At 46.7% G+C, this 13,244-nt stretch overlaps 1 protein-coding gene and 1 non-coding gene across 4 annotated transcripts in view; both read right to left on the bottom strand.

Moving 5' to 3' along the window:
• Window positions 1-13,244, bottom strand: part of LOC144125144 (uncharacterized) — a 41,939-nt gene that overhangs the window by 22,253 nt on the left and 6,442 nt on the right. For 2 of the 3 annotated variants that reach the window (XM_077658262.1, XM_077658261.1), the window contains exon 2: window positions 13,084-13,230. In XM_077658262.1, the coding sequence (XP_077514388.1) occupies window positions 13,084-13,206 (123 nt within the window). In that variant the 5' untranslated portion in view covers window positions 13,207-13,230. The remainder of the gene's footprint in view (window positions 1-13,083; window positions 13,231-13,244) is intronic. The other variant, XM_077658263.1, reaches the window with a different exon arrangement.
• Window positions 7,608-7,749, bottom strand: LOC144126443 (U4 spliceosomal RNA). Its single transcript, XR_013313494.1, has one exon. It is a non-coding gene; the product is annotated as a U4 spliceosomal RNA (small nuclear RNA).

Below are 13,244 nucleotides of genomic sequence, written 5' to 3'. Positions count from 1 at the left end.
GTAAAGCTTCACAGAATATTTTTGGTAGTAACCGTCTCAAGTAGTGCTATCGCACTAGAAAACATATACAAAGCTGGACGCGTAGAGTGGAAGTCGTTGAACCGAGCTCAACCAACGGGATGAACAAAGCGCACAGTATATCTCGAACCCGCGTCCTTCGGGTCAGCAGCTGAGCACTATAATCATTGAACCACCACGGCGGCTGGATGCAGTTGTCTTCAGCCAGTGTCTGGCGAGGATGGCTTGAAAGCACGCGACAGCGTCACGCAGCTTCTGCTTATAAAGTTGTACCTAAGTGCAGGTGTCCTCTCCAGCTCTTATCGGCGCCCAGTGACAGGAGCAAAGGGCCTAACTAATCTGATTAATGCCACCTGTCAATGCACGATATCTTAGGCGGCGCGGCGGACGTGTTTGTGATACGCAGTAACGTTGTTGCAATCTACCATCGAAACCCGGCCGTGGCGGCCACATTTCAATGCAATGGAAGCAAACAATGGTGGTAGATTTGCGTTGTTAGCCAGATGAGAATTACGTGTGCTAGCAGTTAGGTATTCGCTTTGGTTTCGGTGTTAGATCAAGTGTTCAGATCAAGGATGGCAGTTGTTCGGAAAGCGATAATGAGTTTATGTTCATTTTTGTCATACTTTCCTTTGAATTCAGGTCCCTATGAGTGCTCATACCATTCCTGGCGTAGTTGCTGAGCGGTCATGCGCCGCTGCCCTTCTATGGCACGCGCTACCATTGGTGGGACTTTGGGTTGCGAACCGGGTTGCTCCTCCCGAGCAGCCTCTCGCGATTAATTAAGCTGCCACCTAACACGGTTGGTAGGCTGCTATATGCCAGGTGTTTCAGGGAAGGTGATCGCTCGTGTTTAAAAGTAGGGTTTTTGAGGTAAACAGAAGCTTTTTACTGCATAGTAGTGCCAGCGTTGGCAGGCGTTAAAAAACAGGTGAATCATCTTAACTAGCTAAGTGATTAACTAAATTCTTACGGTTAACTTTTTAACTGTTACCAATAGGCGCCTTATTGCAATTATAAATTTGTAGCCGGCCGTTCATAATAGCCATATCAGTTTTTAGAATTTCGAAAACGCCATTACTCTCGCCGCTGTGGCTCGACAAAATTTCGCTGCATCGTGCGAAAATACATGCGCTTTCGAAAGCATGCAGGCAAAGCAACACCTCCAGTAGTCATAACTAGTCGAAATAGCCAAATTTTTTCGTGCCGCAGCGGCGAAAGTAATGGTGTTTTCGAAATTCTAAATACTGATATGGCTATTACTAACGGCTGGCTACAAATCTAATTGTAATCAGGTGCCTACTGGTGATAGATAAACGTTAACTATCTTAGTTATTAACTAAATTCTTAGTTAAGATGAATTACCTGTTTTTTAACGTACGCCAGCACTCATTACAATGCAGAAAATTGGTTGGCGTTACCTTAAAAAAACCTTACTTTTTAAATCAGTGATCACCTTCCCTGAAACACCTGCTATACATGCCCACCATCTGGTGGCCCGGCAGGCAAGCAGTCTGCCACAAAACCGGCTTCAGGAAAACAGACTTAAAACAAACGGACAAACAGACAAACATAAAACGGCTAAATGCGGGGAATGCCCACTGTAAGTGCTAGCGAATTAAAAAATTCGAAATTCGAAAAAGTCGAAATTAATATGGGACCCGCCGCGGTGGCTCAGTGATTAGAGCGTTCGGCTAATAATCCTGAGTTCCCGGGTTCGAACCCGACCGCGGCGGCTGCGTTTTCATGGAGGCAAAGCCCTAAGGCACCCGTGTGCACGTTAAGATCCTCAGGTGGTCGAAATTATTCCGGAGCCCTCCACTCCGGTACCTCTTTCTTCCTTTCTTCGTTCACTCCCTCATTTATCCTTTCCCTTACAGCGCGGTTCAGGTGTCCGCCGATATATGAGACATACTACGCCATATCCTTTCCCCAAAAACCAATTATTACTATAAATTAATATGGAGTTATGCACTACGGCGTCTCTCGTAGCCCATGTGAAGCTTTGGGACATCAAACCGCACATACTCATCATACCTGTCCGCGCCACGCTTTTCAGCCTCGCCATTTGAAACCCACCAGGCCTGACGCACATGCGGCACACTGCGTATACGGAGAGGAACACGGTGGCAAAACGCTCCACTGACTACAAATAAGAACTATTTCTGTTTAGCTGCTGCTACGACAAAGCTAAAAAAATCTAAAGCTACTAAAGCAGTAGCTGCTGCTACGCCAGCCCATTTTACTGCGTCTTCGTGCATTAGGCAGGAAGGCTGAACCGCTAAGACCTGTTGTAAGGCAAATAGCCACGACTCGTACGCTGAGTTTGCGAGGCGGTTAAGTGATATGCAGCATCAGCGGAAGGACCTGTGCAACCGACATAGAAAAAAAAAAAGTACTACCAGCAGTGCGTGAACGCTAAGTACGGAAGCACTTCGCCCTACTCAATTTTTTTTTTCGTTCAGGCACGTACTTCGACACATGCTGCATTTTCAAGCGAGTCCGACTGGCTTGAATTCGACGACGCGTGTGTACTCCGAGTGAGCTGAGAATAATTAAAACTCGGGAGTTCAGGGCCTCGAGAGAAAATGGACCCGCGTGCCTAGTTTACATTTTAAGACATGCAAATGCGTCCTCTTGACATATGGCGATTTAAATCAAGTTGGCACCACAAATTTACTCCGAGAGCGAACTCTCGGTGAAACTTAGTGATAAAACCACACGTCCTTTTACTCTTATTTTTTTTTCACACGCTGGCGTCCAGAATGCAGAATTCACAGCAGATAAGGCCTGAAGGCAATCATCGTAATCACACAACTCCCATCCAGTTCGTCGCATTGTTTCTTTTTTACTTTCCTTCTCAGCATTTTATTAATGTTCGTCCTCTTGGGGCACTCCTCTCAAATGCGAATAATACAAAATACAGTGGTTCATAATGCGACGAATGGAACGGCTGTGTTCAATGTTAATGACTGGTGATGGTTCCCACATACATCCTATTTCAACTCATGAATCTCCAAACAAGCCGCCTGGCGCAGCGGTCGCCTCGATCTTGTTTCCCAACGTTTGCTTCCTCTGGCAAGAGCCTCATTCAAATCCGCTAGCCACAGCTACTCATATCAGATGTCAGCGTCGCATCATGCTAAGTAACTGGACGACTCTTCCCTGATGATCAGCGCTAATCCAAGAAGCTTTAGTTTACATGTTTTTTTGCACAGCGGTGCATAAATTCATCCCGCGAGACTTAAATCGCATTATGAAACGCTTAAAACCATCTCGCTGACCGACGGATATTACCCATCAAAGTACCAGCGATTATATAAGGTATGAAAAAACAAACATGACGAAACCATGCATATCAAGAAAGCAACGTCACCTCTGTGCAAGGTATGCAGCTGTGCGCTGGTACGCCCAGTCAACGCGCACCTCCCGAGAAACCACAGAAAATTCTGAACAGCGAGAGTGAAAATTATTCAACAACCGACCGATTAATTATTAAACACTTCGAAGCTTCGAGGCATCTGGACACTCCCTGGGATCGTTGTGTTACAGCAACGAACTGCACGTGCTCTGAGTGAAGAGTATGCTGGCACGCATAAGAATAATAATAATAGGTCTTAAGGGGGGGGGGGGGAGGAAATGCCGCAGTATCTGTCTCGTATCAGCGGACACCTGAACCGCGCCGTAAGGGAAATTATAAAGGAGGGAATGAAAGAAGAAAGGAAGGAAAGGTGCCGTAGTGAAGGGCTCCGGAATAATTTCGGTCACCTGGGGATCTTTAACGTGCACTGATATCGCACAGCACACGGGCGCTTTGCGTTTAGACTCCATAGAAACGCAGCCGCCGCGCTAGCACGCAGTGATCGCATTTTATGACTGCAACTAGTTTCAGAAAGTTAGGAACACAATGTGGCTGTATTTATTGTTGCGAACCTACTCTGCCGTTTTTACGATGGACGAGTGCCTCTAGTCCGCCCCTCAGCTTTTGGATTCAAGTGTTCTTACAAAGGCCAAGCTACTGGGACCATCGTCCCATTCTTCGTCAGCTAGGAAAGCTGTCAAGGCTATCCTCAAATCTTCATGAGAAAGGCTTGAACGCCAGACTGCAGACTAGCTATAGGCGCCTTAAGTTCTTATAGGCCGAAGGAAAACATTGAAAGGGTCCATACTATAAGCTGAACTGAACTTTCATGCTCTTCGTTCACTCTTTTCATCTCCCTCCCTCCCTACGTAAAGGGTAGCCAATCGGGCAATGCTTACTTTTACTTTATTTTTCTTGCTCTACCTCTCTCCCTATTGTCTTTTCGTACAGGAAATAGGCTTCCAGGACTACGGGCCAACAGCACGCTTACGACCACGACAACTACGTCTCTACACAACGCGAATTTCTGTCGTGAATGCAGGAGGGGCGAGTGCAATGCGACAGCATATGCACGTGCGTGGTTAACTCCTGGGCGAGAGAAAGCAAGCGCGCTTGTGGAAGCTTTCGTCTCTTCAGTTCTGCCATTTATATAATTGCAATAAAAAAAAACACTCGCTCGTTTACTTCATTTTTTTGCACAAGCTGGCGTCAAGATTGCAGAATTCACAGCAGATTAATTAATCTTGCTGTGAATTCCCCAAATTCTCCCAAACTCTTTGTGCGCTGGAACCATCTCTTGTGCCCCCCCCCCCCCCCCCTACAAGGAGCCCCATTCAGTGCTTAACTCTGTGGGGAGACATTCCCAGTGTTAGTGCGCCATGCCACCTTGTAGCGCCACTTCCTAGCCCGCCCTCTCTACAGGGAGCCCGCTCACATCTGCCATGAGTTTTCGCGCTCTCCCCCGTGGTAAATCAAAGGTGGTACTGCGCACAAAAAGACACGGACGAGAAAGGAACACAACAGCAGTTGCTTGTGTTCATTACATGTCCATTACCTTTGAAGGTGACGCTGCGCTTATGTTCTCTTCTCGTGCGTGTCTTTGTGAACAGTACCCCCTTTGAGTTACCATGATTGACCGACTAGCACAACAACACACGCTCTCCCCCTGCCTAACTGCCTAAAGGGCTTGGAGCAATATGACTGGCGAGGCACAGACGGTTGTCGCAGACGGGCCTTGGCCATCCCTGCCTGAGCTACACACCCGCAGTGACCAAACAGGTATTGCGTACTCATAGTCCCGAGCCTATTCTTAATCAAGCACAAGACAACTCCAGTCCAAGACCGGGACCGGGACCGGCAAGTGACTTGGCCATCGCTCCCGAAGCACTGCACACCCTCAGTGATAGAACAGTCACCGCGCACCCAGTGTGTTGAGCCTGCTGCTGGTCGGGTAGTAGGTCAGAAACCGGACCAGGTCGCAGAAGGGCAAGTGATTGCAATGCTGAAGCCAATCGTGAATGCCATGCGTGTGCTGCTTTCCAGCATGCGCATGCCAGCTGCACAGAATGCACTGCAGATGCTGGATTTGTTGAATTCAGTGCTTGCAGCTGCCCAATAGCTGGCACAACGCATCCTCCAGCCTCATCCTTCCGAGAAGAAATCCGGCGCTTACGTTGTCATCAGCATTATCAGCCGCAACGGCAACTTTCTTGACACTGAAACGTCTGCGCTGCCTTGTGATGGAGGGCCCTCGATCTGTTCTACTCAGGTCACAGCAGACGGCAGCCCTCAAGGTGTACAGGCTACAGCTGCGGCGGCCTGCTACTTACAGTGCTTGTGTCTGCCTGTCGTGCTTGCTACGGAACGCATTCTACTTATTCTTTTACGCCCCCTCATTACTCTCCCCCACTGCAGGGTAGCCAACCGGGACATTTTACTGGTTAACCTCCCTGCCTTTCCTCTACCACTTCCTCTCCCCCCCCCCCCCCCCAAGAACTACACATGCATGCCATTTACGTTTCTTCTGGATGTGTCGATAGTGGGACTCAGTTTCCTTAAGTAACTTGCGCTGCACAGACACGGGAAGTCGCAGGAAAACGGTTCGCAGAGCTGCGCCGTGGCGCCATCTACTGCGTGAGGTACGAACCCAAAAGGCGCGGTAAAAACGTCCGCTGTTGTATGTGGCTGAGGTGAGCTCCAAAACATTTGGTTTATGCCCGATACAAGGGTCTCGTTTATTGCGTTTAGTAATACACACAGTCGAGACTATCTTTTTAGCAGTACAATGAAAGTTTGAGTCCTCAGTGTATGCTACCGGATAGTTGGTTGTTGTGCCGTAAATATTCCCGAGGTGCTGGCCATTTACAGACTGTTTCGGGCTCTCGGCCTGTTCAGCAGGTTTTACCAGCCTGCGGCTATTTAGTTTATGGATGTTAAATCCACATTTTAATTTTTATCCTGATTCAGTATATGAAGCTCCAGAGCGAGTGCTCTCTATGATAAAGGCGCAAACTGAGATTAGGAACTTTTCATAGAATTATAACACCTTCAGCTTTCAAGCGTGTTCAACAGCAAATCTTAGTGATCACTTCAGCCGCCTCAAAACCGCTGATTAGACCGAAATGTGCGTATTCTTTGGTTGCAAGTTTACTTTCAAGTTCTTAACGTCAATAGCAACGATTCCTCGATATTTTTATACAACCGGAGGTCCCCCGTAGTGTTTACTTCGGGACCTACGCCTGTAATAGCATACCAATATCGATGTATATTCTTGTATCACACGATGGAAATAAATATGATGAAAATGACTAATTTTTCATTTCTGCCCCAAATAAACCTTTGATTAGTGGAAGAATTCTTACAAATATGCATTCTCTAATTAGTGCACTTTTCGCATCGTGACATACATTCTCGAATGCCCGCTTCCTTTGTACCCTAATGCAAAATCTTTCTTGCTGGCGATAAACCTATTAAAGCAGTCCCCTGCTTACTGTGGAATCAAACTTTTCGTGGTCAAGCACGAACTAAACGAAACAAACTAGAAGAAAGCCCCAAACTAAACGAATAAAGCCAACTACCTCACCACACTATCGGCTGGTGCGTGTGCATTTTCTCACCACAAATCACTAGGCCTAATAAGTTAACTGTTTTCATATAGTCGCATTGCCTTATATTTGTGCGCCGTCGCGGTGGCTCAGTTATGGTGCTCGGCTGCTGACCAGAAAGACGCGGGTTCGATCCCGGCCGTGGCAGTCGCATTTCGATGGCGGCGATATTCTAGGGGCCTGTGTACTGCGCAATGTCAGTGCATGTTAAAGAATTCCAGGTGGTCGAAATTTCCGGAGCCCTTCACTACCTTCATAGACTGAGTCGATTTGGAACGTTAAAACCCATAAAACGAAACCAAACAAACCTTACGCTTGCATAATTATGCCTATGCATCAATTTCCGAAGTCTACAAACGGATATTAACAAGCCACCCTTCAACGCAAGTGTCTAACACATTGACAGACGCCAGACAATATCAGATAAGAGGCTTCAACCGATAACTCGTTCAGGCGCGGTTCAGGTGTCTACCGAGATGCGTCATTTTTCGCTCACGGCTAAATACGCCGACGACACCGGCTATTCTGCGACACGAGCTCCGTAACGCATTCGCGTTAATATGTGTGTGCTAGAGGTAATAACCGAGATATTTGTGAAATCTCTCTTTGGATTGCACATTTAGGCCCCGGAGGGCCAGCCAAAAATTGCCTTGGCCGACGGTATTTCACGTCGCCCAGGCGGGGCATTGGGATAAGTTTTCAACTAGCAATAGTCGCTCCTCAGCCGAGACTTCATTGGATGCGACACTGCCTCTGCGCAAAGCTGACATGAAACTGGAAGCACCAGGTGGTCGTTCTCATCATGCCTGCCATGTTCTCAAGTTTGTGACGAAATGTCACTGGATGAAACTGAAAGAGCTTTCAAGAATGGCAATATGTGCTCGTATTAATGGCTTCCGACTGCACTATACACGAGCTTTTTAACTTAAACAACCTAGTAACGGTCACTTTCCGTAATTATTGAATAGAACACGTTCCCATAAATTCACTATTCGTATTCCGCAGCGTTCCAACAATCACGCGCTTGTGTTTCTTTCGTTCGCATTCTGTTTTCTTCGCTAAAATGAACTAATCACGCGCACAACCTGGACACATTTCTTATTGTGTAAATAGTTTGTACATATTACTTCTCCCCCTATCCTCTCCTCCTGTCCCCTCACCTCTTTCATTTCATTTCTCCATTCTGCCTGCTATCCTTTATTTCCGCTGCCCCAGCTCAGGTGCTTCAGTACCGATGGCAGATGCCGGGGCTAGCAAAAGTCTTTTTCCTCCTTTTTACTATTATTTTAATAAACAACCACTACCACCACCACCGCAGCCGTTTAGCGAAGGGGAAAAAGAGCTGTGGCTCAATCCGGCTGAATATAGTAAGCGCTTAATGCAAGCTGTTGCTGTTGTTGCTGATCGGAAGAAAGAAAACGAAAGTGCACGGGCTTGCCTACTGGCTCAAGTCGAGCCACGTTCGCTGCCGCGTGCTGAAAGTAGGAGAGTAAAAGGATAGCAGAGCAAAGATAGATAGAGAAGGCCCGCTCTATTATGCCCCGGGCTGATCCCAGAGGCCGTGCAATACCGGGCCGACCCGTGCCAGACTGCTTCAAGCACTCCGCCATAATCCAAAAATTAGATTAATATCTTGGGTCCAACGACCTGCAGCAGATATTAAATCAGGCATCAAGTATCTTTTAATGCAAGCACACGCCACGTGCTTTTATATAGCGAACTGCGCGTCACGCCATTTGAGGCAGTTGCAAGGGTTCCGTCAGCTCCGCATTACGCAGCTGTGGCGACAGGCGGCGAGTGACGTGATTCAATAGTTGCGAGGCGAGCGAGCGCAGTCGGCTCAACGCGCGCAGCTGTGGCGAGGCGTGGCGAGTCACGTGGCCTTACGTCAGAGCCAAGCCTCCGCTCTTCCTGGTTTGAAGGTCACACTTCATAGCCACATGACCTTCAGTTGCGTATGAGAGGAGTAGAGCTGTCGCTCTAACGAAGTAAATTATGAAAAGTAAAGCGAGCACAAACCATGCAAGAGCAAACAATACGAGTGTAAAGCCCTTGTAACTTTAAACGGTGGCGCATGCCAGTGCAACTAGCTACATTAACGACCAACTTTCACTACATGGGTGTAGAGGCTAGTTGGTTTCGTCCAGAGTCACTGAAAAAAAAATAATTTTGGCTTAGATGCATAAAACCTTGACTGACCACAGTGACTGCTTTTTAATCGCTTGAAACTTGGTTGCCCTGTTTCGTATGCAACACATTGTCCAATTTTAGAAGAATCGGCGAAGCACCATCAGAGGATCCTAAAGTCGCCTAACTAGGCATTTTATGTGACCGTATACACCATTTTACCGAAGGCAAGCGGAGGGCGGGGGGGGGGGGGGGATATTTTCTAACACCATGCGCTAGGCGTAAACAGCCACTTCCGCTTCCGCCGTTCCATTGTTTCCAGTCATGAGTGGGTTGTGCAGTCGCGCTCTTTATGCATTGCAGTGCAGCCTTTTTCGTCAGACTTCCGCCGTTTTAAAGATTTGTACCACTTTATCAATGCCGTTCTCGGTTACATTGTAGTCGGGAACGCATTGCGTGACCGTGTACTGCAGAAATAATCAAAGAAATCTGAAGCAGATCGACGAAAGGGAGCGCGGGAAGCATACAAAGCCAGTCCTAATGCGGTTGCGTCATGTTTATTCTACACCACTTTCCCGCCGACCAGAAATAAAATTCCCAGCAGACGACTTGCGTAAACGGGAACATGTTCTTACCTATTACGAACTCTTGGATATGTTCAGACCATTTCGGGAATGATAAGAGCACGGAAGAAAGTCCGGTATCAATGTCCAGCGTAGAGAAAGTGATTTTTCTACTTTTGTCGCCTCGTGCACTGTTTAAGAAGCATTTTTGTTGCTGTGAAATTACTGAGACCATGTCGTAACAGCGATGGTAGATTTATCTCCGTTTTATGTTAAATTTGGCCTGGTTATCAGTGGCATGACCGCAGTGTCGCGGAATGACTAACGCAGTGTGGACAAGTTCGCAAACGCGAAATCTTTTTGTACGCTGCAATAGCAAGATGCGATCAAGATGAAATTATAATTGAATGTAACCATTTAATACCATCTCCGCCCCTCTCCGGATATATCAAAGCAACGTATCAGCATACAAGCGTGCCTTAATAAGGCCTTCCATTAACGGGACAGCGAGCACAACTAGCAGCCGGCCTGTGTCAATCGGGCACCACGTTCTAATCATAAAGCGACCAATCTCACCGAAAACGAAGCTTTCATAAGCTTAAAAAATCAAGAAACCGAAATGTAGGTGTCGCCACCAACCGGCCGATTTCGCAATTTGAATGTACGCGTGGGCAGTGAAATTTTGCGCGGATCCTAGATCCTTCGGTATATCTCTATTCACTTCAAAGCGAAGGCAGCCCGTCCTTTTCGGTAAGAATGTCACTAGTTTAAATCTTCTGGCCAAAAGATATTTAAATCAAATTTTTCATCTTAAGGTGGCTTCGGCTGCATAAGAAACAGCAACATATCCAAAGCGAATTTTTAATGAGACCAATATCTCGTTGGTGTCGCCCTCGGCGCTTTTTTAAAAAGTCAGGTGAAGAGGTTTGAGAACTCGACGAGTTCAAAGCGGTAGAATGTGTGAAATGGGCTGGTAAAGCATGCGAAGTAATTTTGTGCTGGCGTTTGAAATGAAGGCATAAGCCACCGAATGAAGCCACGTCGGCATTTATGCTTCTGTGCAAAGCGACGGGTAGATGCAGCAACGATGACGTCAAGTACGGTAACGCTAGGCTTCCAGAAAAGGAACGGCTGCTTCAAGGAAGAAAACCAACGCCACCGAATATGAAGCCCACGAAAAATTGTTTGGCTGCATCGGACGACGCACGGCAACACGCGGGCGAAGGCAGCGGTCATCTAAAACCTCAGAAACAATGACGTCAACACGAGTTTCTTCGCATTTCTCCAGCGCAGTGAGCAGAAGCCTGAAAATTGTCGCGGTTTTAATCGGTGATGACGTCACGATTTTAAATGCGAGCGCGAAACGACTTGGCATGCTTTACCTAGAAGCTTCATACATTATTATTCCCGTATAACCTCGAATTCTCAAAAAAAAACACTTCACTTTCCCTTCAAAAGAAGAAGTCAGGCACAACACTACGCGCTTGAAATGTGCCTGATAGTCGTGTGCTCAGCGATGCTTGGAAACAAACTGTGCCTCGTATTTATCTAGGACCTTCTAATGCTGGCTGATCGTCTCTTTCGAAACATGTCCATTGTATTGTGTTGTATTAAACTGTATTTAACTGTATTGTATTGGTTTAATGGTGCATAGGCAGCTAAGGTCATCATGCGCCAAGCACAAGGTATATAAATAGTTTTCTGAGGAATTTTATGAAAGGTGGTAAGGGATCGGTGCTGTAGGGAGCCTAAATAGTTTGTAGTACCGACATCAATAACAGGAACTGCAATTTCTAATAGCTAATAGTAAAACCTTTAAAGAAGGTCAGGCAGCTTCAGCGCCTCATTACCTGGGCAAGGGTCAAGGGGCTCAAACAAACAAATAAAAAACCTTAGCTTTCTTCTCAGGAATGAGAAGGTGGCTGAGGTGTATCGTATAATAAAGGGAACCAGTGGATCAAGATTTACAGTTTTTCAAGAACGCCTGATTTTTTTTTAAAGGCTAAAAACAATTTATGTTAACAATTGCATTGTCACCTAAGAGCTGTGTTGGGGGAAAAGGAATGCATTCGTTATAAAACTGAGTAAAGTACATTTTTCTTACTTATTCCAGTTTCGCACAAGACAATAAAATGTGATTAATTGTAAGTTCATGTCCACATTCTTCACAAACAGGTCTGTCTTTTTCTCTTAGCTGGAAGTTGTGTGTAAGGTGGAAACATAGGTTCAGTGCCTAGTGAGAACTGTGCTGTTATGGATCATATAGCGCTCCGCGACAACGTGACAATTTCCTATTCCCAAGCTCTCTATGCATTGCTGGCACCTGAGAATCGACGGGAAGACATTTAGTGTCCCTTCTATCTTGTTGTCGTGCAAACATTCGTTTGACAGCATTAATAAAATATATTTCTAACAGAAAACTGCGGCAACAATGTCTGAATATGCCGCTGAACCACCCTCGCAACGGAGCAAAACGTCATGGTCGCGTGCGCTCAGATTCCTCTTAAACTAGTTCGCGTCGATGTCGTGAAAATCGTCAACAGCCCAGCGTGCGCCCTCATTTGCTGACGCGACCTAAACTATCAGATCCTCCAAATGCAAAGACCATTTCTGCCTAACGTAGATGTCATAAAATGTGCAGACACATGAAAAATTATTTACAGCAGCATTAAGCCCGGCATGAAATTTGAACGCACATCCATTTTAAAATGAGCACCTTCGTGTTTCACGGTAGCTGCGATCCGGCTCCAGTGAAATTGCTTGTTTGGCAAGCATCAGAGCTTTTATGCGCCTCAGATGTCCTGATTTGCTTACATAACGCCGGGGTATATCAAGAGTCAGTCGGTAGACGTACAGCTGAGACATTACAACCAGATTTGAAACCCAGTATGAATTCACGATAACTCGGCATGAATGTCATGATCAGCTGTCGGGGAAGGTGCGAATTTGTACAGTGAATTTTTGCCGTATTCTTTACAATAATCTGGAAGTTAGAAAGTTCCCCTGATTGGTTAATAATTCGTGCCTGAAGGGTGTAGGCGGGAGCCCGTTCTTCGCCGTTCTGCCAAAACCACACGTGGCCTTTAACACAACTGGCTATTGGGCAAGTCGGTGGATCTTTAAATAATATCAAAGGGGAGTACCAGCAGTGCAAAAGACTCTTAGGCAACAAAAGAGACGTACATTGTCACTTGGCTCGCGTGTGTATGACTGGGTGCACACATCTCTCGTATACTTTTACAAGGCTGTCTGGTTATTCTCGCGACCCAAGCGGCTATCGGTGGAAACTGAGCGAAACGATCTAGCGACTGCAGCGCCCACTGGGCACTAATTTGTTTACACACATAATAACGTAAACCACCGCGGAATCGTCGCTCTGTGCAACTGCGGTGAAAGTTTCTGTACTCACAGCGATCACCTTGTTGGCGAACAACTCCAGACGTGACCGTACCAGCTCGGGCATGGAGATTCCCTGGTAGTCGCAGGCCGGGAACGGCGACTGCAGCACACCGTCCACGATGCGGGCAGTCATGGCGTCTCTCTTGGTGCACCTGGGCTGAGAAAGTAGAA

This window comes from Amblyomma americanum, chromosome 3 (genome assembly GCF_052857255.1).
Source record: "Amblyomma americanum isolate KBUSLIRL-KWMA chromosome 3, ASM5285725v1, whole genome shotgun sequence".
Classification (NCBI taxonomy): Eukaryota; Metazoa; Arthropoda; class Arachnida; order Ixodida; family Ixodidae; genus Amblyomma; species Amblyomma americanum.
This window is presented reverse-complemented; position numbering and strand designations above follow the sequence as displayed.